This window comes from Hypanus sabinus, chromosome 2, assembly GCF_030144855.1.
Source record: "Hypanus sabinus isolate sHypSab1 chromosome 2, sHypSab1.hap1, whole genome shotgun sequence".
Classification (NCBI taxonomy): Eukaryota; Metazoa; Chordata; class Chondrichthyes; order Myliobatiformes; family Dasyatidae; genus Hypanus; species Hypanus sabinus.
The window spans coordinates 179,684,922-179,710,244 of NC_082707.1; the positions used below are offsets into that span (position 1 = coordinate 179,684,922).

General features: G+C 44.3%; 1 protein-coding gene across 1 annotated transcript in view; it reads left to right on the forward strand.

Moving 5' to 3' along the window:
- tmed8 (transmembrane p24 trafficking protein 8) overlaps positions 1-20,459 on the forward strand; it is a 46,136-nt gene extending 25,677 nt beyond the window's left edge. The window contains exons 3-6 of the mRNA XM_059960457.1: positions 4,864-4,972; positions 8,432-8,582; positions 11,436-11,723; positions 19,577-20,459. Coding sequence (XP_059816440.1) covers positions 4,864-4,972; positions 8,432-8,582; positions 11,436-11,723; positions 19,577-19,794 — 766 coding nt within the window. The 3' untranslated portion in view covers positions 19,795-20,459. The remainder of the gene's footprint in view (positions 1-4,863; positions 4,973-8,431; positions 8,583-11,435; positions 11,724-19,576) is intronic.
- The last annotated feature ends 4,864 nt before the right edge of the window (positions 20,460-25,323 follow it).

The following is a 25,323-nucleotide window of genomic DNA, read 5'->3' on the forward strand; positions in this document are numbered from 1 at the left end:
TTCCTCAAAGAATTATAATAGATTTGTCAGGCAAGATATTCTCTTAAGTAAACCATGCTGACTACGGCCTATTTTATTGTGTGCCTCCAAGTATCCCAAACCACATCTGTAACAATTGACTCCAACATCTTCCCAACCACTGAGATCAGACTAACTGGCTTATAATTTCCTTTCTTCTGTATCCCTTCCTTCTTGAAGAGTGGAGTAACATTTGCAATTTCCCAGTCCTTAGGAACTATGCCAAAATCTGTTGATTCTTGAAAGATCCTACCTGTTTTAGAACCCCGAGAGTGTAGTCCATCAAGTCCAAGTGACTTATCTACCTTCAGACCTTCCAGTTTTCCAAGCACCATCTCCCGAGTAATAGTTACTGCACTCACTTCTAGCCCTTGACACTCTCAAACCTCCGGCATACTATGTGTTTTCCATTGTGAAGACGGATTCCAAATAATTAGTCAGTTTGTCAGCTGTTTTTGTGTCCCCGTTACTATCTCTCCAGTGTAATTTTCCAGAGGTCCATTGTCAACTCTTGTCTCTCTTTTACTCTTTATATACCTAAAAAATGCTTTTGGAATCTTTTTTAATATTATTTGTTAGCTTGCCTTCATATTTAATCTCTTCTCTCCGCCCCATCGTGTTTTTGATTGCCTTCTGTTGGTTTTTAAGTATTTCCTATTCCTCTAACTTCCCACTATTTTTTGCACTATTATATACCCTCTCTTTTGCTTTATGTTGGCTTTGACTTCCCTTGTCAGCTATGGTTGCATCACCCTGCATTTGGAATACTTCCTCTTCTTTATGATGTATCTATCTGTGCCTTCTGAATTTTCTCCCAGGAACTGCAGCCATTACTTCTCTGCCATCATCCCTGCTAGTGTCCTCTTCCAATCAACTTTGCCCAACTCCTCTCTTGTGCCTCTCTTCATTCCACTGTAATACTGGTACATCTGACTTTATCTTCTCTCTCTCAACCCCCTATTAACAAAGGGCTACGTAGGAGGGAAGGGTTACATTGATTTTAGAGTGAGTTAAAAGGTTGAAAGGGCCTGTGCTATGCCGTTTTGTTTTACAGTCTATAATATCCCAGCTCCCTGTAATGCCTGACTGATACAGGCCAGTGTACCAAATGTTTTTTTTCCGCTACCCCGTCTACCTATGATGTCACTTTCACTTGTACTCCTAAATCCCTCTGTTCCATGGCACTCATTAATGCCCTACCATTCATTCGTAGTTTATGTCCTACATTGGTCAGATGTTCCAATATGCATAACATCATGCATTGGTCCACATCCCCAGCATGCACCAGACTATGCATTATACATATGTTAACAGACTCTTCTATGTCCGCTGCGCTTTCACTGTAACTGTAACACTGTTCTGCATTCTTATTGTTTTACCTCGTACTGTAGGGTAATGTATTGTGTAACAGATGACATATTGTTCATAATGGAAACTGTTCTATGTAATTCACAGAAGTTGCTCTGTATTTACTTTAAGAGATGGTGTCTGACGTAATGATGTCAGTGTAAGATGACTGCTTTTAAGACCATAAGACATAGGAGCAAATTAGGCCATTCAGCCCATCAAGACTGCTCTACCATTCCATCATGGCTGATCCTGGATCACAGTCAACCCCATACACCAGCCTTCTTACTATAACCTTTGATGCCCTGACCAATCAGAAAACTATCAGTTTTTGTTTTAAGTATACCCACGGTCTTGGCCTCCACAGTTGTCTGTAGCAGAGCATTCCACAGATTCACTACTCTCTGGCTGAAAAAAAATTCCTTCTTACCCCCATTCTAAAGGGTAGAGGTTCCCCTTTTAGTTACCCTGTAGCCCCAGTAAGTTCTCCACAACGGCTCTTGTCTAGCGCATGTGCCACCATGTGTGAATTCACTCGCCCAAAATTCACCAAGCCCTCATTTTCCACTACAGTCCAAAGCATGGGTTCAAGCACCACATTTCCACAATTGGCTCTCTGGTCCATGACCCTGAACGTGGACTGGACTCCGAAAATCTGGCCAGCATGAAGGCTGAGCTTGCTAACATGGAAATGCTTGGCATTGTATGCAGGCAAAGCATACCTGCATATCCTTGGTCTGCATGGCAGCAGCACCATATGGCCTACATTATGGAACTCATGACTGACATTCAGCACATCGAAGGGAAAAGTAATTCTGTGGCTGATTGCCTCTCCAGCCTGCTGTTGATGCCGTACACATCGGGGTTGACTGCTGGTATGGTAACCGACCGAGCAGCCGACCCAAAGCGCCAGGCTCACAGGACAGCAGTCACTGCTCTGCAGTTGGCTGACGTCAAGCTTGGAGACGCAAGAGTTTCTGTCCTGTACGATGTCTCAATTGGTCGCCCTTTCCCCATAGCGCCTGCAAACCGGAGGCATACTGTTTTTAACTCAATTCACAGACTTTCACATCCCAACAGTCTTCACAGAAGCTGGTTGCTTTAAAGTTTGTGTGGCACAGCCTTAGAAAGGACGTGTGAGACTGGAGTGCATCCTGTTTGTGTGTCAGTGGGCGAAAATTAACTGTCACATTTGGGCACCATCAGCTCCTTTTGAGGTCCCTGAGTGAGGGTTTGACCATGTCAATGTGAACCTGGTTGGTCCTCTGCCTCCCCCTGGTTACATGCATCTCCTTACCACGGTGGACTGTATCACCAGGTGGCCAGAGGTTGTCCCTCTAGCGTCGCAATGGCTGCAGATATGGTTTGGGTCTTATATTTCTTCTGACTCTGGTCCCTAATTCATGTCAGACCTGTGGGCCGCAATGGCCCAGAACCTTGGTGTTAAATTACATCACACCACAGCATATAACTTGCAGTCTAATGGCCTAGGGGAGTAGTTTCACCTTAAAAGCTGCTCTGAGGACCTCCCTGATGGACAAGTATTGGCACCGTCGTCTCCCATGGGTCCTGCTAGGGCTCCGGATGACTCCAAAAGTGTATGGGTTTTATTCCTGACACCACAATGGCTTGGTCAGCATCTCAGTAAACTCAATTCTTTTACACCAATTCCTTCCTCCCATCGTGGTACAGCAGTCTTGGGTTCCAGTTGACCCACATCCTACCTTGTTTGTTTTTGTCTGCCATAATGCACATCAGTACCTCCCCATGATGGCCCATTCCGAGTTTTATTGTAGATAGGAAGGGTAAATCTGCATGTATTTCTGTAGATTGCTTTAAACTGGCCCACCAAGATCTGGAAGGTTCCACTACCATTACCCCCTGCATCATGACTTGACAATGTGCATGTCTACACACCCATGGACAACCCAGAGACACGCGCTGTTACTCCAGCCAAAGCACATAAGACCAGAGCCGAGCAGCTCATTTGAGCTCCAGACAGACTCTTGATACCTGGGACGGGTGCTGTGTAGTATAATGTAATGAGTGACATGATGCATGTTGTTCATAATAGAAACTGTCCTACATAATTCACAAACGCCATCATTGAGTTATTGTGTTTAAGAGATGGTGTCTGACATCAGTGAAGAGCGACTGCTTTTGGTTTGTTCGTAATGGAAGTAAATGGCTGCAGTTTTTGTTAAACACATCAAAAGACTCTTGCATAAAAACACAAAATGCTGGCAGAACACAGCAGGCCAGACAGCATCTATGGGAGGAGGTAGTGTCGACATTTCGGGCCGAAACCCTTCATCAGGTCCTGATTTTGTGTTTTTATTTATTTCCAGCATCTGCAAATTTGCTCGTGTTGCCTTTGAAAAGACTCTTGCATGTTTTATTCATAAAATACCACAGTACTACTCCAAGAGAGATTAGCTTTATTTGTCACATATTGTCCAATGGTAACAATTCCAGATCAGGCAGATTCTCCTCTCTTAACATTCCTAAAGTCCTGACACCGTAGCTAACCCTGTTGTGGTCTAGTCACCAGCCTGATCCCTGCTGACATTGGGCCATAAGACATCAAGCTCTGCCATTCGATCATGGCTGATTTATTATCCCTCTCTATCCCATTCTCCTGCCTTCTCCCCATAACCTTTGACACCCTTACTAATCAGGAACATATTAAACTTCACTTTTAAGTGTAACCTGCTCACCGTAGGCTTGTGATGAATTAGCTACTTCTGTGAATACAACCTAACAGCAATATTCTGTAACTCTACAATGCATGGGGAATGGTCATTTCCAATAAGTAAACAGGCCTAGGGTAAATATGATTCAAATGAACACAAACATAAAAGTTTGAATGTTTCTTCTAAGGAAAATAAGACAATTACCCGTATGAATACTGACACATCCATGCAAATTTACTGTTCACCAGGAAGCAATAATTTAGCTCACATCAATATAAACTTAGATTGAAATTGTATTGACAAAATATTTTAAGCTATAGCAAACAAAATAATACTACATAATACAAAATAAAGAAAAGGCCCATCGGTCAATCTATAGTATACGCTATTGTTAGAGTTCATTGCTGCGTAATCAATCCAGTTTGCTTCACTTCATTTACTCACAGCACTGAAACAGTTCTGTGCTGAAGAACCAGTTTAAGGAAGAAAAATCAATCCAGAGCCCTTAAATGGGTGTCAAATTTTAACCCTTTCATTCCTGAGAATATTCTCATGAACTTTGTTGGCATGTAGGACTGAGTGTTTGTGTGACTTACCCCCACTTCAGGCTCTCCTCTTTACACTTTACCTCCAGCATTTCAGATAACACAGATACTGCTACTCCAGCTGTGCACGGCTCTGCACTCACTTAGGGCAGCCCTCATTTACAGCACTTCCTGCCGGGGGTATTTCCACTCAGCACGGGGATGGGCAGCTTCTAGATCGGCATTTATTTTTGACTGAGGATTTCTTTTTTCCTCGAGAGGCCACAGAATGCCAAACTGGTGACAGCGGAAACGGAAGATGGTTCTGGAGAAGGTGTGGGAGATCGACTGGAGCAGCTGACAGCACCTGTGGATGAACAATCACAGCAGGTGTGTAGTGTATGCTTCTGAACCAGTTTCCCTCAACACTCTCTACTGTTTTTAACTGACGATACATAATGTGGCCAGGGATCCTTTCTCCCTCCCCTCATCAGGGAACACCACACGGCTGGGTTCAGATTATTTTAGATCCTTATCAGAATCAATTTCACTGACATTTCATGAAATTTGTTTTGTGGCAACATGGCATATAAAAAAAAGATTAAGATTACTTTTATTTGTTACTTGTGCACCAAAATGTACAGTGAAGTACATCAATTACATCAGTGACTAACAGTCTGAGGACGTGCTGGGGGCAGCCCACAAGTGTCGCCAACACAGCATACCCACCACTTACTAAACCTAACCCGTACGTCTTTGCAATGTGGGAGGAAACCAGAGTGATCTGAGAACGTACACAGTCATAGGGAGGACATACAAACTTAGAGATAGCAGCCGGATTCGAACCTACGTTAGTGATTGTTGGTGCTAAAAAGCAATTGTGCTGCTACGCTATGTTGCCTTTATTATTATAAGTTACAAAGATAAATAGTGTGTACAAAAAAAAAGGAAAAACAAAGTAGTGTTCATGAGTTCATAGACTGTTCAAAAATCTGGTGGCAGAGGGGAAGGGTCATCAGTCTCCTGTACCTCTGCCCTGATGGTAGTAATGAGAAGAGGGCATGTCCCAGATGCTGAGGCTCCTAAATTAAGGTTGTAGCCTTCTTGAGGCGCCGACTCGTGAAGATGTTCTCTGGCCAGGGGGTGTAGTACCCATGATGGAACTGGCTGGGTATGCAATCTTCTGCAACTTCTTGCGATCCTGTGAATTGGAGTCTTCATACCTGTCAGTGACGCAACCATCTCTAGAAATTTTTTTTAGACTCCTTGGTGACATACTGAATTTCCTCCAGCTCCTAACAAAGTAAACCACAGATGAATTGAGGACAGTGTACACAGACCAGTTGAATGAAGTTCATAGACAATAGACATTAGGTGCAGGAGCAGGCCATTCAGCCCTTCAAACCAGCACCACCATTCACTGTGATCATGGCTGATCATCCACAATCAGTACCCTGTTCCTGCCTTCTCCCCATATCCCTTGACTCCGCTATCTTTAAGAGCTCTATCTAACTCTTTTCTTGAAAGCATCCAGAGAATTGGCCTCCACTGCCTTCTGAGGCAGAGCATTCCATAGGTCCACAACTCTGGGTGAAAAAGTTTTTCCTCAACTCTGTTCTAAGTGGCCTACCTCTTGTTCTTAAACTGCGGCCTCCGGTTCTGGACTCCCCCAACATTCCTGCCTCTAGCGTGTCCAATCCCTTAATAATCTGATATGTTTCAATCAGATCCCCTCTCATCCTTCTAAATTCCAGTGTATACAAGCCCAGTCACTCCAGTCTTTCAACAGTAACTTGCATTGAGGTTTCTATTGAGGTAAAGTCAGTGTGGGTACTACCTTGGATTTTTAGCACAACTTCTGCAGAGGTTCCGCATGGCAGATTGATCAAGAGAAAAGAACAGAGTCCAAAGGGAAGTGACATGCTGGACTCGGTCTGATTTTAGGTGGGAGAAAGTGAAGGGTAATGTCTTTGTGCCAGAAGAGCATTATTGTATCTCAAAGGGACAGACCAGGATCTCCGAGGCACCCTTTCCTCCTTGAGGCTCCAGTGTTTTCTTGTCCATGAGACTTCAGATCTAAGTGAGGATTGTGTTACTGATTCTTTAACTTGTTGACAACATTTGCAGGCTGCTTCCAGCACATCCTCGGACTGTGTTGATCGTTGACACAAACAATGCACTTCACTGGATGTTTCGATATACATGTGATAATAAATTTGAATCTTGAACATGTACAGTCTTTTGGAAGAGGAATTATAAGTGTCCACTACCTTTGTATAAGGAATTGCATTCTTACACAACAGATTTTCTGAAGGTCACCTCTTCCATTTAAATCTCCAGGCAGGCAAAGGAAACCTCTCTTTTTGCCCATTTATTCCCATTTACTGATTTGAGCAACTCAAAAAATTTTCTCTCATTTTACGTTTGTAAAGAAACAGCAGCTTAGTCATAGAACACTACAGCAAAGAAACAGGCCCCTCAGCCCACCTAGTCGGTGCTGAACTGTTATTCTGCCTCCTCCCATCGCCATTCCTGAACTGCAGCCCTCCAATCCATGTACTAATCCAAATGTTGCAATCAAACAGGTATTTACCACTTCCACTGGCAGCTCATTCCACCCTAGTGCCGCCCCACTGAGTGAAGTAGTGTGGTGCCTTTCACCTTTAATCCATTATCTCTAGTTCTAATCTCACTCAATCTCTGTGGGGAAAGCCTGCTTGCATTTACCCTATTTATGTCCCTCATAGTTTTGTACAACTCTATAAAATCTCCCCTCCTCTCCTTGCGCTCCAGGGAATAAAGTCCTAACCTATTCAACCTTTCCCTATAACTCAGGTATTTGTGTCCCAGCAACATCCTTGTAAATTTTCTTTCAATCTTATTCATAATCTCTGGAGAATCTTGCAATTAAACCTGTGTTATTCTGGTGAATCTCCATGGTAGCTCTGTCCTCTGTGAGGTTCCTGTTGTCTGGTTAGGAGTGAGAAATTGAAGCATCGTCCTCACCCCTCTCTGGTAACAGACCTTTTAGTCCAGCTTGTCCATGCTGACCAAGGTGTATCTTTTCATATTCTGTGGGTGGAAACATGCATATTTCTGGTATTTTGTCCTTTCTTTTTTATTCTGTTATCATAATATTTTGCCTCTTAAGCCCACTGAACTGCCCCTGTTACATTTACCTCCGGCACCAGGAGGTGAATTGATGGTCTGTCGTAAATACCTGGTAACCCTGGGAAGATTTGGGAGCCTTGGTGATGCCTGATGTATGTTGTGTTTGCTTTGAGGGGTTGCCCTGTGGTGGGAATGCACACCCTCCCTAAATCTTCACTCTCTACCCTCTACTGAGGGGATTTGTTTTCATTTATAGGAAGGATGTGGAAGATTTAGAGAGGGTGCAGAGGAGATTTACCAGTATGTTGTCTGGATTAGGGAACATACCTTATGAGGAAAGGTGGTGCGATTTAGGGATTTTTGTCTTTAGAGCAAAGGAGGATGAAAGATGACTTGATAGAGGTGTATAAGATGATAAGAGATAATGGCTAATATGGGAGACATACTGTAATTTTAAGATGGTTGGAGGAAAGTATAGGGTGTATGTCGGAAATAGATACTTTTACACAGAGAATTATGGGTGCATTGAACACACTGCCAGCGATGCTAGTAGAGGGAAATGTATTAGTGACATTTAAAAAATTCTTGGATGGGCGCATGGATGATAGAAAAATTAAGGGCTATGTGGGAGGGAAGGGTCAGATTAATCATAGAGTAGGCTAAAGGTTGGCACAACATTGTGGGGGTGAAGGTCCTGTCCTGTGCAGTACTGTTTTATGTTCTTTGTTCTATGTTTAGCATGCCCAGCTCAGCACGCCCTGCGAGGTGGCTAAGACTGCCCTTGCTGCTTATCGGGTTCGCAAAGTCAGCAACGACTTTATGATCATTCAGTCTGACCACGGAGGCCCAGAGAAGTTACCCCCTGATCCACTGGATGGTCCTGGCAGAGGTGTGTACTGTTTCAATTTTTGTAAAATAAATATGTTTACAACACTTAAGCTGCAAAGAGATGTTGCTGGGACTCAAGGGATTGAGTTATGGAGAGAGGCTGAGCAGGCTGGGACTTTTTTATTTGAGCATTGGAGAATGAGGGGTGATCTTATAGGGATGTATAAAATCATGGGTGATCTTATAGGGATGTATAAAAACATGAGGGTGATCTTATAGGGATGTATGAAATCATGAGGGTGATCTTATAGGGATGTATGAAATCATGAGGGTGATCTTGTAGGGATGTATGAAATCATGAGGGTGATCTTGTAGGGATGTATGAAATCATGAGGGTGATCTTGTAGGGATGTATGAAATCATGAGGGTGATCTTGTAGGGATGTATGAAATCATGAGGGTGATCTTGTAGGGATGTATGAAATCATGAGGGTGATCTTGTAGGGATGTATGAAATCATGAGGGTGATCTTATAGGGATGTATAAAATCATAAAATGATGAGGAACATAGATCAAATAAATGAAGATGGTCTTTTTCCCAGGGAAAGGGAATCAAGAATTAGAGGGCATAGGTATAAGGTGAGAGAGGAAAGATTTAATAGGAAACAAAGGGGCAACCTTTTCACCCTAAGGGTGGTCAGTACATCGAATCAGCTGTAAGAGGATGATTGAGGCAGGTATGTTAATGAGATCTAAAAGACACCTGATAGGAAAGATTTAAAGGGATACGGGCTAAGTGCAGACAAGTCACACTAGTTTAGATGGGGATTTTGGTCAGCATGGAACTGCTGAGCAGAAAGGCCTGTTTCCATGTTGTATGACTTTGTGAAAAGCAATTCCAGCTCTCTGAAATGTACTCCAGCCCCTGCACTGCCCACTGGTTCTCAAGGGCCTCCAAAGAGTCAGTGGACACCACGTGCCCCCTCTATGATCAGAATCAGGTTTATTGTTATTAAGATAGTTTGTGAAATTTGTTTTCTCAGGGAGACCCTGATAGAGATGTATCCTTGAGAGAGGGGTAGGCATTCAGACTCCCCCACATTGCACAGCCTGACCCAGCCCTCGGAAGGAGTGATGGGATGCTGTGGAGGGAGCTTCTCTCTGTGTCTGAATATGGGAGTGTCTGATGGGACAGTGTAGACTCTGTATCTGACCCTTGGAGTGTGTCGTGAGATGGTGCAGAGTGATCTTTACCCTGTCAAACCCATGCTGTTGCCTAGCTTGGGAGTGTTGCTGAGACAGTGTAGATAACTGTGTATTGGACTTGTGCTGTGCATGCCAAGAGGATGTTTTACGCTGATAATGAATGCTGTCCTGGAGGAAATCTCCCATTCCTTTGATGTTGCTCTGTGCACCTGGTTCAATGTTCTCCTCTTCCGTCTGAGCTTCCTGTGTCACAGGAGTTGCTTGATCCGTCCAAGTTGATAGGTTGGGAAGATATATGGTGTGTTGGGTGTGTTAGCCTTCGTTAGTTGGGGGATTGAATTCTAGAGCTGTGAGGTAATGTTGCAGCTCTGTAAAAGCCCGGTTCGACCACACTTGGAGTATTGTGTTCAGTTATAGCTACCTTGTTTTTAACAGGCTGTGGAAGCTTTGGAGAGGGTGTAGAGGAGATTTACCAGGATGCTGCCTGGATTAGAGAGTATGTCTCATGAGGATAGGTTGAGAGCTTCTCGCCCTGAACATGTGCATCTCCCCTCCTGTCGAACATTCAGTAAAACCCACCCATGTGGCGAGAAGTGATAATTTCTCTTCATTGAGAGGTAAACTGTTTCATTATTGTCACGTGTGCAATGAAACATGTGCCAGTAGTGGGTGGTGGGGTGGAGATGCGTCAAGGCTCTCCTTCCCTCTGCTAGCATGAAGGTCACCCTTGGGCAAGGTGTAGCACCTGCTCAGCCTCGCGATTATGGTTATGGGAGCAGGTGGTAGATGGTCGTATGAGCAGCTGGTACATGTCCCAAGTCCTGGATATGCAACCACTAATGCCAGGCAGATAATCTGAAGAGTATTGATAATGGTGGGAGTCGCCCGTCTTATAGAGACACTGCCCAGAAGAAGGAAATGGCAAACCACTTCTGTAGAAAAATGGTTAAGGCAATGATCACCCACATCATTGACACAGCATAAAATGATGATGATGCTTGTCTTGCATGTTGTTCATACAGATCATTTCATTCCACAGTGCACTGGGGTAATTCATGGGAAAACAGTAACAGAATGCAGAATAAAGTGTAACAGCTAGAGAGAAAGTGCAGTGCAGGTATACTGTAAGGTACAAGGGCCATGATGAGATAGATTGTGAGGTTGAGAGTCCATCTATTCATACTAGGAGACCTTTCAATAGTCTTATAGTAGTGGAGTAGCAGCTGACCTTGAGCCTAATGTTTTCAGGCTTTTGTAATTTCTGCCCGACGGGAGAAGGGAGAAGAGGGATGGTGGATGGTCCATGGTGTCTTTGATTATACTGGCGGCTTTTATGAGGCAGTGAGAAGTATGGACATAGTCCGTGGAAAAGAGGCTGGTTTCTGTGATGTGCTAGGTTGTATGCACAACCCTCTGCAGTTTCTTGCAGTTCCGGACGGAGCAGTTGGCCAGAAGTGATCACTTATCTGCTTAATTTCTTTTTATTATCATCTTATCAATGTATTATTAGATTATATATAACTATAATAAGATTCCATAACATATTGATGTTTCTTCTCATTTAGCTGGGGGTCAGATTTTTTGCTCATCATGCTTCTATCTTGCCCGGGTGTTGGTAAAATCCTTGATACTTGTGGCATTGTAGGCGGTCGTCAAGCCAATGTAAGTAAAAAAAGGAACCAAATCTGTTTTCCTGCTTTGCCTTGCAGTTGTTCCCGTCATCGACGCTGCTGCTACCTGGATTTCCACAGAGCTTGAAGAATTTAAGGAAAAGGTGAAGCGGGAAAAGACGGGAGTGATGACGGTGCGGCGTGGGAACGTAGTCACTGTCCGGGTCCCCACCCACCCTGAGGGCACCTGCATCTGTTGGGACTTTGCTACGGACACCTATGACATTGGCTTTGGGGTTTACTTTGAGTGGGGGCCCGTGACCGACACAGAGGTCACCGTGCTGGTCAGCGAGTCCAGTGAAGACGAGGATGATGAAGACCCAGAAGGTAATGACCTCCGTTCTGTCAAAAGAGAATCACAATCCAGGGGGAGCCTCACACACCCACACGTGTGTTTGTTTTACTCACAGTATCTGCAGGAATGTCCGTAAGACAGGCAAGCAGAATTAAGTCATTCAGCCCGTTCAGTCTGCTCCGAGCTTCCATCTTGACTGATTTATTATCCCTCTCAACCCCATTCTCCTGCCCATAACCATTGATGCTTTTACTAATCAAGAATCGATCAACCTCAGCTTTAAATATACCCAGTGACTTGGCCTCCACAGCTGTCTATGGCAATGAATTCCACAGATTCACCACCCTCTCAGAAAGGCAGCGTCCTTTATTAAGGACCTCCAGCACCCAGGGCATGCCCTTTTCTCATTGTTACCATCAGGTAGGAGGTACAGAAGCCTGAAGGCACACACTCAGCAATTCAGGAACAGCTTCTTCCTCTCTGCCATCCGATTCCTAAATGGCCATTGAAACTTTGGACGCTACCTCACTTTTTTTTAATATACAGAATTTCTGTTTTAGCACTTTTTAAAATCTATTCAATACAGTTGTTCCCCAAACTGATGCATGGTATAATTCTTTCCCATGGAGAATTTTGCTCCTGACTACATTTGATTTTCTTTTAACTAAACTGTTCATTGCCGTGCTTGGTGGAACACCTCTCCTCTGAAATCCAGATTTGGGCAGAGGGCCATGATGGGGGCAAGAGCAGTATAGTCCTGGCAGAACTCTTAACTTTGCTGAATAACGTATTGTGGCAGTGACACATCCCGCCATCTTACTGATGGCTGAGAATAGGCAAGGAAAGAAATTGGTTAGATTCGACCCATCCTGCTTGTTGTGCACTGACTGTACCTGAAAGACAGAATGTGATATTATTTTGTTTTTGTTTTGAGTCCACTCAGTTTTTCCTCTTGTCAGACAGATTCAGGCCTTCAGCCCAACCAGTTCTTGATGACCATGATGCCCACCAACTGGTCTCAATTTCCTGCATTTGACCCACGTCCCTCTAAGCCCTGTCTCTCCATGTACCTGTCCACAAGTGCTGCTTAAATCGTATAATCTCACCTGCCTCAACCACTTTCCCACAGCTCATTCTATATACTCACCACCTTCTGCATGAAAATGTCATCCCTCAGGTCTCTTTTGAATCTTTCCCCTCTCACCCTAAACCTATGCCCCCTAGTTTTGTTCTCTTCCCCCCCCCCCACCTTATCTGTTACCATCCACCTCATCTATGCCTCTCATAACTTTAAGCATTCCTATGACATCACCACGCATTTGCCTTCATTCCAGTGGATCAGGACCCGTCCTGGACAACCTCTCCCTTTAACCCAGGCCCACTAGTCCTGGCAAAATCCTCGTAATCTTCCCTGCAGTTTTTCCAGTTTACCCACTTCTTTCCTGTAACAGGGTGACCAGAATAGTACACAATACTCCAACTATGGCCTCACCAATAATAACCTGGCTGAAGGTGGCTGCAAGCATTTCACTGTTGGCGTTGCGCTGACGTGTCAGTATTGGCAGTTGTTGGAGAATGAGGGGTGTTCATAAAGTCGCCTCGCCATGTTGAATTTCCTTGTCCCATTGGGGGTAGCACAGCAGAGTAGAGGTTACGTAATGCTTTACAGCGCCAGCGATCAGGGTTCGGTTCCTGCTGCTGTCTTTAAGGAGTTTGTACGTTCTCCTCCGACTCTGGGTTTCCTCCCACATTCCAAAGACATGTGGATGAGGGTTAGTAAGTTACAGGCATGTTATGTTGGTGCCAGAAGTGTGGCGACACTTGTGGGCTGCCACCAGACTGCGTCGATCATTGACACAAACAGTGTGCGTCACTGTATGTTTCAATGTACATGTGACAAATAACACTAATCTCTTTACTGTCATTTATTTATAATGGGATGTGATAGGGCAGCAGAACAGTTAATGATGGTCATGCCTATCGCAGGCTGCTCTTTCTGCTTAGCATGCTCATAGTCCTATGTTAGGGCTTTACTTGAATGGTATTTAAGTTATAGGGTTGTTATGGCTACTGAAATGCTGATTGAGCCAGGGCTGGTCCCGTGATGATTGCAGTGGTGGGATGTTTGTATACAGGCTGGGCATCAGCTTTATGCTGCTACCCCTAGAAACTGACAGCAACCTGCGGCTGCCTGGATCTCAGAGTCAAAAGTGGAAGTTCAGTCTATTGTCATATGCACATCCATGTGTGCACAGGTGCAGTGAAAAACTTGGAGCAGCATCGCAGGCACACAGCATCAGAGTCAGGTTTATCGTCGCTGACGTGCAGCAAGTCATAATGTTTATTGCTTTGTGGCAGTACAGGCTTTACAGATTACTATAAGTTAGAATAAGAGTAAATTGTGCAAAAGAGGAATAGTGAGGTAGTGTTCATGGGCTGTTCAGAAATCTGATGGCAGAGAAGAAGCTGTTTCTAAAACATGAGTGAGTGGGTCTTCATGCTCCTGTACCCCTCCCTGTAATGAGAAGAGGGCATATCCTAGAATGTCAGGGTTCTTCCTATCCTGGATGGCGTCTCCTTGATGTATTACCTTTCAAAATGTCCTGAATGGTGGAGCTGGCTGAGCTTACAATTCTCTGCTGCCTCTTATGATCCTCTGCATTGACTCCCTGCCGGATGAGAGCTGTGAGAAGGTGGGGTGACCCAGATGGTAGAGAATCACTGATGATGGATGTTTCCTCCTTGAGGCAGCGCTTCCTGTAGATTCTACTGATGGTGGGGAGGAATGTGTCCGTAATGTATTGAGTTGAGTCCACTGCTCTCTGCAGCTTGTCACATTCCTGTGCATTCGAATTGCTGCACCAGACTGTGGTGCAACCAGTCAGGATACTTTCAACTGTACATCCGTAGAAGCTTATTACAGTGTTTGGTGAAGGGCCAAACCTCCTGAGAAGATAAAGATGCTGATGTGCTTTCTTTATGATTGTATCTACGTGCTGAGCTCATGACAGGCCATTTCCAGGGATTAAAAGCTACTGACTCTCTCCACTGCTGATCCCCCAATATAGACTGCCACATCTTCACCCTCCTTCACTTTCCTGCAGTTAGCAACCAGCTGTGTAGTTCTCCCAGCACTGAAGGAGAAATTGTTGTGGCACCACTCACCCACCTGAGCTGTCGGGTCCATTCTGAGCACGTGCCATTTCACACACCTGTTTCTTCATGGAACACCGTAAAGTGATCCTCAGTATGAAGGTGGAGAGTCCTTAATAATGGATGCCGCCTTTCTGAAGCACCACTCTTTGAAGATGTCTTGGATACTACAGAGACTAGTACCCAAGATGGAAGTGACTGATTTTACAACTTTCTGTAGCTCCTTTCGGTCCTGTGCAGTAGCCCTCCCCCTGAGCCCCCCCATTCCAGGGGGTTATGCAGCCTGTCAGAATGCTGTACATGGTACATCTATAGAAGTTTTCGCATGTTTTAGGTGACAAACCAAATATCTTCAAACTCCTAATGAAGTATAGTCACTGCATTGCCTTCTTTATAACTAAATTGATACGTTGGGCAAACACGAGGAAATCTGCAGATGCTGGAAATTTAAGCAATACACACAAAATGCTGGTGGAACACAGCAGACCAGGCAGCATCTATAAGGAGAAGCACTAGTCCTGACGAAGGGTCTCGGCCTGAAATGTCAACAGTGCTTCTCCCTATAGATGCTGCCTGGCCTGCTGTATTCCACCAGCATTTTGTGTGTATTGCTTGATATGTTGGGACCAGGTTAAATTCTCAAAGATCTTGACACCCAGGAACTTGAAATTGCTCACTCTCTTCACTTCTGATCCCTCTATAAAGATTAGTATGTGTTCCCTCATCTTACCCTGAAGTCCACAATCAGCTCTTTGGTCTTACTGACATCGAGTGCAAGGATGTTGCTGTAACACCACTCAACTGGCTAGTATATCTCACTCCTGTAACCCTCTCATCTCCATCCGAGATTCTACCAACAGTAGTTGTATCATCAGCAAGTTTATAGGTGGCATTTGAATTATACCTAACCACACAATCATGGGTATAAAGGGAGTGGAGCAGTGGGCTAAGCACACACCCCTGAGGTGCACCAGTGTTGATTGTTGTCAAGGAGATATTATCACCAATCTGCACAGATTGTGGTCTTCCAGTTAGGAAGTCGAGGATCCAATTGCAGAGGGAGAAACAGAGACCCAGGTTCTGTAGCTTATCAATGAGGAATGTGGGAATGATGTTGTTAAATACTCAGTTGTAGTCAACGAACAACATCCTGACATAGGTGTTTATATTGTCCAGGTGATCGAAGGCTGTGTGAAGAGCCATTGAGATTGTGTCTGCCGTACACCTATGTGGTGATAGGCAAATTGCAGTGGGTTCAGATCCTTGCTGAGGCAGAGTTGATTCTAGCCATGACCAACCTCTCAAAGCATTTTGTCACTGTAGATGTAAGTGCTACTGGATGATAGTCATTAAGACAGCTGACACTACTCTTCTAATCACTCGTATAATTATTGCCTTTTTGAAAAAGGTAGGAGCTTCTGATCATAGCAGTGAGAGGTTGAAAATGTCCCCTTGACACAAGTTTTCAGAGCCTTACCAGGTACTCCATCAGGCCTGCCGTCTTTCAGGTTCACCCTCCTGAAAGACATTATGACACCGGCCTCCGAGACAGAGATTACAGGGCCACCAGGTGCAGCAGGGATCTTCACAGCTGTAGTTATATTCTCCCTTTCAAAGTGGCCATAGAAGGCACTGAGCTCATCTGGTAGTGAGGCATTGCTGCCATTCATGCTTTTGGGTTTCGCTTTTTAGGAAGTGATGTGCTGCAAACCCTACCAGAGCTCATGTACATCCAATGTCACCTCCAGCTTGGAATCGTTTCTTTGCTCATGAAATAGCCCTCTGCTTTTAGCCTTCAATTTTATTTACTAGAGACTGTACATTTGCCAGATTGGGGGGGGGGGGGGGGGGGAGGTGGATTTAGTAGGAACTTCAAGGGCAACTTTTTTCACACATGGTATGGGATGTATTTGGAATAATCTACATAGGAAATGGTTGAGACAGGCACGGTAATAACTTTTAAAACATAGTTGGACAGGGACAGGGTTTGGAAAGGTGTATAAGGTTATGAGCCAAATGCTGGCAAATGGGACTAACTTGGAAGGGATATGTTGGTCAGCATAGACCAGTTGGGCTGAAGGACCTGTTTCTGTGACTCTAATTATCCCATTGACAACCTGTCCTTGAACTTTTCATTCCTGAATCTGAGCCTTGATGTTCATCTGTGAGTCGATATAAACATAGAAACATGGAAATGTAGAAAACCTACAGCACAATACAGGCCCTTCGGCCCACAAAGCTGTGCCAAACATGTCCCTACCTTAGAAATTACCTAGGGTTGCCTAAAGCCCTCTATTTTTCTGAGCTCCATGGACGTGACCAGCAGTCTCTTAAAAGACCCTGTCGTATCTGCCTCCACCACCATCGCTGGCAGCCCATTCCACACACTCACCAGTCTCTGCATAAAAGAACTTACGCCTGACATCTCCTCTGTACCTACTTCCAAGCACCTTAAAACTGTGCCCTCTCGTGCTAGCCATTTCAGCCCTGGGAAAAAGCCTCAGCTATCCACACAATCAATGCCTCTCATCATCTTATACACCTCTATCAGGTCACCTCTCATCCTCCGTCACTCCAAGGAAAGAAGGGCTGAGTTCGCTCAACCTATTCTCATAAGACATGCTCCCCAAATCAGGCAATATCCTTGTAAATCTCCTCAGCACCCTTTCCAGTGTTTCCACATCCTTCCTGTAGTGAGGCTACCAGAACTGAGCACTGTGCCCCAAGTGGGGTCTGACCAGGGTCCTATATAGCTGCAACATTACCTCTCGGCTCCTAAACGCAATCCCATGATTGATGAAGGCCAATGCACTGTATGCTTTCTTAACCACAGAGTCAACCTGTGCAGAAGCTTTGAGTGTCCTATGGACTTGGACCCCAAGATCCCTCTGATCCTCCACACTGCCAAGAGTCTTACCATTAATACTATATTCTGTCATCGTATTTGACCTACCTATATGAGCCACCTCACACTTATCTGGGTTGAACTCCATCTGCCACTTCTTAGCCCAGTTTTGCATCCTATCGATGTCCTGCTGTAACCTCTGACAGCCCTCCACACTATCCACAACCTTTGTGTCGTCATCAAATTTACTAAGCCATCCCTCCGCTTCCTCATCCAGGTCATTTATAAAAATCACGGAGAGTAGGTGTCCCAGAACAGATCTCTGAGGAACACCACTGGTCACCGATTTCCGTGCAGAACATCTTGAAGTAACATCTTGAGTCATTCCCTTGAGTCATTCACTTTCAGTTCTGGAAGTTCAGTCTAGTTCACGTGGAATCATCCCTTTTAGCTGCGTATGAGCTTGGTGATTGGAAGAAGGCCAGATGCCCATGCATAACAATTACTAAATGCCACTGGGTAAGTTGGAAAGTGGTTTGAGTGGTAGAGTCAAAATCAGGTTTATCATCAGTAACCTATATAGTACCTTATGCACCTAAGACTTTTGCACGGTAACTGTATGTGGTGAAATTTGTTGTAGTGCAGCAGTACATACAATGCAGTACATAAAAATAAATTACTATTAAGTTACAATAAGAAATGTAAAAAGTAAATAAGTAGAAAGCAAAATAGTGAGGTAGCGTTCATGGACCGTTCAGAAATTTGGTGGCACTGGGGAAGAAGCTGTTCCTGAAGTGTTGTGTGTGCCTTCAGGCTCGTGTACCTCCTCTCTAATGATATTACTAAGAAGAGGGCATGTGCCAGATGGTGAAGATCCTTCATGATGGATGCTGCCTTTTTGAGGCATTTCCTTTTCAAGATGCCCTCCTTGATGGAGAGTGTTGTGTCCATGATGGAGCTGGCTGAGTTTACAGCCCTCTCTAGCTATTTCCGTTGCTCTGCAGTGTCCCTTCCATACCAGATAGTGTCAGAATGCTCTTCACAGTACATCTGTAGAAATCTGTAGACTCTTTGGTGACATATAGATGGACTGTTGGGCATGCTGGGGACCACAATGCAAGGAGTACAGGTAACTCGGAGTACAGACCCTTCAGCCCACAATGTTATGCCAGCCTTTTAACCTGCTTTAAGATCAATCTAACACTACCCTCCCACATAGCTCTCCATTTTTCTTCCATCCTTGTGCCCACCTAAGAGTTTCTTAAATGCCTCTACCACCATCCATGGCAGCACATTCCACACATCATCACTCTAAGTGTAACTTACCTCCAACATCGCCTCTGTACTTTCCTCCACCATAAAATTATATCCCCTGATATCAGCACTGTTTGCCCTGGGATAAAGGCACCAGCTATTCACAATCTATGCTGCTTGTTACCTTGTACACCTCTGTCAAGTCACCTCTCGTCCTCCTAGGAGAAAAGCCCTAGCTCACTCAACCTCTCCTCATAAGACATGCCCTCTAATTCAGGTAGCATTTACCAGTATGCTTCCTGGATAGATGTTGCCTTTTTGAAATGACACCTCCAGCAGATACTACGGGGAGGGATGTGCCTCTCCCTCCCTCCCCACCTCCTGTGGCAATAATAAACCAAATGTGTTCCGTGTCTGCAGGCAGGAGTCCCCACATTTCACTTGGCTGGTTTGCCTAATGTTTGATCAGATGGTATCAGATGCTAACTTGGTAGAAGACCATCTAAGAATAGCCCATCCCCTGGTGTAGCTGCTTGTGTACCCAACCGTGCTAAATCATCTCCCTCCGGCCCAGCCATTCCTTGCCTGTTCCTCCCTCTTCTGCTATTAATATCCTCCTGCGTTGTTCCTTAGCACCCCCGATCCACGGAGACATCGAGAGGGGAACTAAAGACTTCGTCCGCTCTGACCTGGAAGAGATCCTGCCTGTCTACCGAAAGGACAGTCACTTGGAGGTGCAGTCCGGCAGTCACAAGTACCCGGGCCAGGGAATCTACCTCCTCAAATTCGACAATTCCTACTCCATATGGAGGCACAAAACCTTGTACTACCAGATCAATTACAGCTCGTAAAAAGGTGGTAGAGGGACGACAGCGTGGAGGAGCGCCTCTCCCACCTCTCCAGGGATGCCTTTGCTCGGAGTTGGCTGCTTTGTTTTCTCCCTCTGACGATTGTTTTCCTTTGCAAGGATCTGACTTGGGCAATCTGCAAACCTGCGTACCGTCCCCTGTCCCCAGCTCGTGTGTGGTTCACTGTTGGTTTGTTTTTCCCTACGCTATTTATGTGCTCCCGGTAGCACTGAAGTTTTATATATATATATATGTATATTATATAGTAAAATTTGAAGCTTTGCTTTGTATTGTATGCCACTTTATACATTTAGTGTCTGTATTCTGTTCAAGCCGCAAGGATGTTCACTGGTGCAATATTTGATTTCACCTTGCTTTCGGGATGGGTTGTAGCTGTTTTTGGATTATTTCCAAGTCCCCTGTTGCACAACCCTATCCCTCAGCTCAACATCCTCCCCACTTCCCTGCACACCCCTGGGAATGCCAGCAAAGGTTAGATTTTTTTTTAATTGCAACCATTTGCAACATATTCTGAGCACAGGAGCCTTGGAAAGAGAATCTAATTGGGAGGGGAGGGGAATGAATGTCGAAAGACTGCATATATTTTGTATTTCTATGTATTGTCTGTTTTAAAAAAAAAAGATAAATAAAGCTAAATTTTAACCTTGGAGGTTGTGTTGTGGAAAGGGCCCAGAGTGCAGATGCTGACTGACTAATGGGAACAATGTAGCACACAGACCAGTACAGAAACAGGTCCTTTGGTTCACCATGTTATGCCAATTTTTTAACCTACTCGCAGCAGCATCAGAGGTAAATAGCATCACATAACATTGATTTCTCTTAACTTCCAGTAAATTCTAACTCCTCCCCTTCTCTTTTCCTTCATTCCCCTTTCTAGTTACCATGTCACCCATTGGTCCATCAGCACCCCTGGTTCCCACCCTCCCCTTTCTTCTATGGTCCACACTCCCCTCCTATCAGATTCCTCCTTCAGCCCTTTTCCTCCTCCAGCTTCTCACTTCACCCCCCACATCACCCAATGCACATTGCCCCTCACCTGGGCTTACCCATCTCCCGCCTCCTTCCTTTCTCCAGTCCAATGAACCCACAACACCCAGACCAAGATTCAAGATTGTTTAATGTCATTTCCATTATACAAATATCAAGGGGAACAAAAAACAATGAATATAAATACATAGATAGCTTGTATACATTGACTGTATATTCATAAAGCAACACTAGAGTCAGAAGTGTCTGTATGTACCATTCTCATCGGCCCATCACCTCCCTCTGGTTCTGTGGATGTGAAAGAGATGTTACGTTGTCTCCCAGGTGCCAGGGTCAGATTCACACCATTCCAAAGGAGGAGGGTGAACAGCCAGAAGTCAAGGTACATATTGGTTTCAATGATATAGGTAGGGAAAGGAAGGAGGTCCTGAAGAGAAGATAGGGAGTTGAGCAGAAAGCTGAAAGGTAGGACCTCTGGGGTAGTAATCTCTGGATTGCTGTCTGTGCCACATGCCAATGAGGGTAAGACAGGATGATCTGGCAGATGAATGTGTGACTGGAGAATGGGAGCAGGGGGCAGGAATTTTGATTTCTGGATCATTGGGATCTCTTCTGGGGAAGATATGATCTGTACAAAAAAGATGGGTTACACCTGACCTGAGGCGAACCAATTTTCTTGCGGGCAGGTTTGCTGGAGCAGATAGGGAAGGTTTAAACTAATTTGGCAGGGGAATGGAATCCAGAGTGCTAGGATTGAGGATGGGACAGTTAATATACAACTAGATGCAGTGGGTAGCGAGACTATAAGGAAGGACAGGGGCAAAATTGTAGTCGGTGGGATGAGTTGAAGTGTTACAGGAGACCAAATAAAAAAAGGTGATGAATACAGGACTGAAGGTGTTAAATTTTTGAATGCACGCAGTATATCAAATAAGGAAGATGATCTTGTAGAGCAATTACAGATTAGCATGTATGATGTTATGGGCATCACTGAATCATGGCTGAATGAAGATTATCATTGGGAGTTTAACATCCAAGGATTGATATAAATATAAATACACACACACACACACTCTCTCTCTCTCTCTCTCTCTCTCTCTCTCACTCACTCTCACTCTCACTCTCACTCTCACTCTCACTCTCACTCTCACTCTCTCACACTCTCACACTCTCACTCCTCCAAATAGTAGTCAGGATGTGGGCTTCAAATTTCAAGGGGAGATAGAAAGGGCATGTGAAAAGGGCAATGTTATAGTAGTCATGGGGGACTTCAAGGTGCAGATAGGGAAAATCAGTTTGGGGCTATCTCCCAAGAGACAGAACTTATCGAATGCCTACAAGATGGCTTTTTAGAGTAGCTTGTGGCTGAGGCCACCAGGGGAAGGCAATTCTAGATTGGATGTTTGTAAATCAACCAGATTTGATTAGGAAGCTTATGGTAATGAACACTTAAGAGACTATGATCTTAAAATGATATAATTCACCCTGCAGTTTGAGAAGAAGTTTCAATTGGGTATATCAGTATTACAGTGGGGTAAAGGGAATTAAAGGAGCACAAGAGAGAAGCTGGCCGAAGTTAATTGGAAGGGGACACGAGCAGGGATGACTGGAATTTCTGGGAGCAATTCGGAACAGCAGGATATATACATCCCAGAGATGAAGTAGTATTCTAAAGGGAGGATGAGGCAACCATGGATGACAAGGGAAGTCAAAGACAGCATAAAAGGAAAAAAGGATGTGTAGTACAAAGTAGTGGGAGGTTAGAGGACTGAAAAGCTTTCAAAACCAACAGAAGGTAAACTAGCCAATATAAAAAAGGGCATGAAAGAAGCTTTTTCAGATATATAAAGAGTAAAAGAGAGATGAGAGTAGATATTGGGCTGCTGGAAAAATGACACTGAAGAGACAGTAATGGATAAAGAAATGGCTGACAAACTTAGTAAGTACTTTGCATCAGTCTTCATTGTGGAAGACTTTAGCAGAAAGCCAGAAATGTGAGGGGTCAGGAGGCAGAAGTGTCTTTGCTATCACTAAGGAGAAGGTTCTAGGGAAGCTGAAAAGCTTGACAGTTGATAAGTCACCTGGACCAGATGGACTAAACCTCAGTTTTGAAAGGGGTAACTGAAGATATTGTGGAGGCATTAACAATGATCTTTAAAGAATCACAAGATTCTGGAGTGGTTCCGAAGGAATGAAAAATTGCAAATTTCGCTCCATTCTTTAAGGGGTGGGGGGGGGGAGACACAGAAAATTATAGGCCAGTAAGCTTAACTTCAGTGGTTGGAGACTATTATTAATGATGAGGTTTTGGGTACTTGGAAGTACATGATAAAATAGGCTAAAGTCGGCATGTTTTCCTAAGGGGCAATTTTGCCTGACAAATCTATTGGAATTTTCTGAGGAAATAGGAGCAGGACAGAGTCAGTGGGTAACGTATACTTGGATTTTCAGAAGGCCATTGGCACAATGCTGCACGTGTGACTGCTTAACAACAGATGATCCCGTGGTATTACAGGGAAGGTACCGGCATGGATAGAGGATTAGCTGACTGGCAGGAGGCAAAGGGTGGAAATAAAGGGAGCTTCTTCTGGTTGGCTGCCAGTGACTAGTGGTGTGCCTCAAGGGTCAGTGTTGGGACTGATTCTTTTCACATTATATGTCAATTATTTGCATGATGGAATTAATGGTTTTGTGGCCAGGTTTGTGGATGATACAAAGTTAGGTGGAGGGGCAGTTAGTGTTGAGGAAGAAGGGTGTATGTAGAAGGACTTAGATTGGGGAAATGGGTAAAGAAATGTCAGATGGAATGCAGTGTAGAAAAGGACATGGGCAAGCACTTTGGCAGAAGGAATAAATGTGTAGACAATTTTCTAAATGGGGTGAAAATTAAAAAAATCAGAGGTGCAAAGGGACTTGAGAGCCCTCGTGCAGGATTCCCTAAAGATAACTTTCAAGTTAAGCCAGTGGTAAAGAAATCAATTGCAATGTCAGCATTCACTTCCAGAGGATTAGAGTACAAAAACTAGGCTATAATGTTGAGGCTTTATAAGGCATTCGTCAAAATTCAAAGTACACTTTATTATCTATATATATATGTCACAATATACAACCCTGAAATGCATTTTCCTACAGGCATACTTAGCAGATCTATAGAATAGTATATGTAACAGGATCAAGGAAGATCTATAGAATAGTAAATGTAACAGCTCAAGGAAAGAGTGCAGAAGACAACAAATTGCACTTGGAGTATTGTGAGCAATCTTGAGCCCCCTTATCTAAGAAAAGATGTGTTGGCATTGGAATAATTTACAGATTGAGTCTGTGGTAAAGAGGGCAAATGCAATGTTGGCATTTATTTCAAGGGGTGTAGAGTATAAAAACAAGGAGATAATGCTGTGAGGCTTTATAGGACACTAGTCAGACAGCATGGTGTATTGTCAACAGTTTTGGGCCCCATATCTCAGAAAGGATGTGTCGTCATTGGAGAGAGTCCAGAGGAGATTCTGGGAAAGAAGGGGTTAACATTTGAGAAGTGTTTGGCACTTTGGGCCAGTACTCACTGGAGTTCGGAAGAACACATAGGGATCTCACTGAAACCTACAGAATATTTAAAGAACTAGATAGAGTGGATGTGGAGAGGATGTTTCCAGTGGTGGGGGCTATCCAGTTTTAGAGAGCACAGCCTCAAAATTGAGGGGTGACCTTTTAGAACAGAAATAAGGAGCAATTTTTTTAGCCAGAGGGTAGTGAACCTGTGGAATGCTCTGCCACAGACTGCAGTGGAGGCCAAGTCCGGGGGTATATTTAAGGTGGAAGTTGATGGTTTCCTGATCGGTCGGGTCATCAAAGGATATGGCAAGAAGGCAGGTGTATGGGGTTGAGTGTGATCTGGAATTAGCCATGACTGAATGGTGGAGAAGACTCGATGGGCTGAATGGCCTAATTCTGCTCCTATATCTTATGGATCCCAGGAATGAAAGGGGTAACATATGAAGAGCATTTGATGATCCTGGGCCTGTATTTGCTGGAGTTGAATGAGGGGAACTGTTGAGAATGAGGGGAGATTTCATTGAAAGATATCAGATATTGAAAAGCCTTGACAGAGTGGATGTGGAAAGAATGTTCCCTATAGTGGACCAAAGGGCACAGCCTCAGAATTACTCTGACGGACAATGACAAAGTAGCGGTTGTGGAGGGGTGGGTTCATGGGTGGAGGTGTGGATCAGCCTTACTGCTTGGAGAAAGTAACTTTTTGAGTCTACTGGTCCTGCCCATGGACACTACATCTGCTTTTCCCTGCTGGGAGTGGGACAAACAGTTCATGAACAGGGTGGGAGGGGTCCTTCATGATTTAGTTGGCCTTTTTCTGGTACTTTTCTGTTTATATGTCCTTGGCTGGGTAGGCTGGTACCACTGATATTTTGATTATCCATTGTTCAACCTTCCTGTCTACTGCATCCAGTACCATGCAGTGATGTAGCATGTTAGGGTAAAATGTAGAAAGACAAGTATAAATGTGCATAG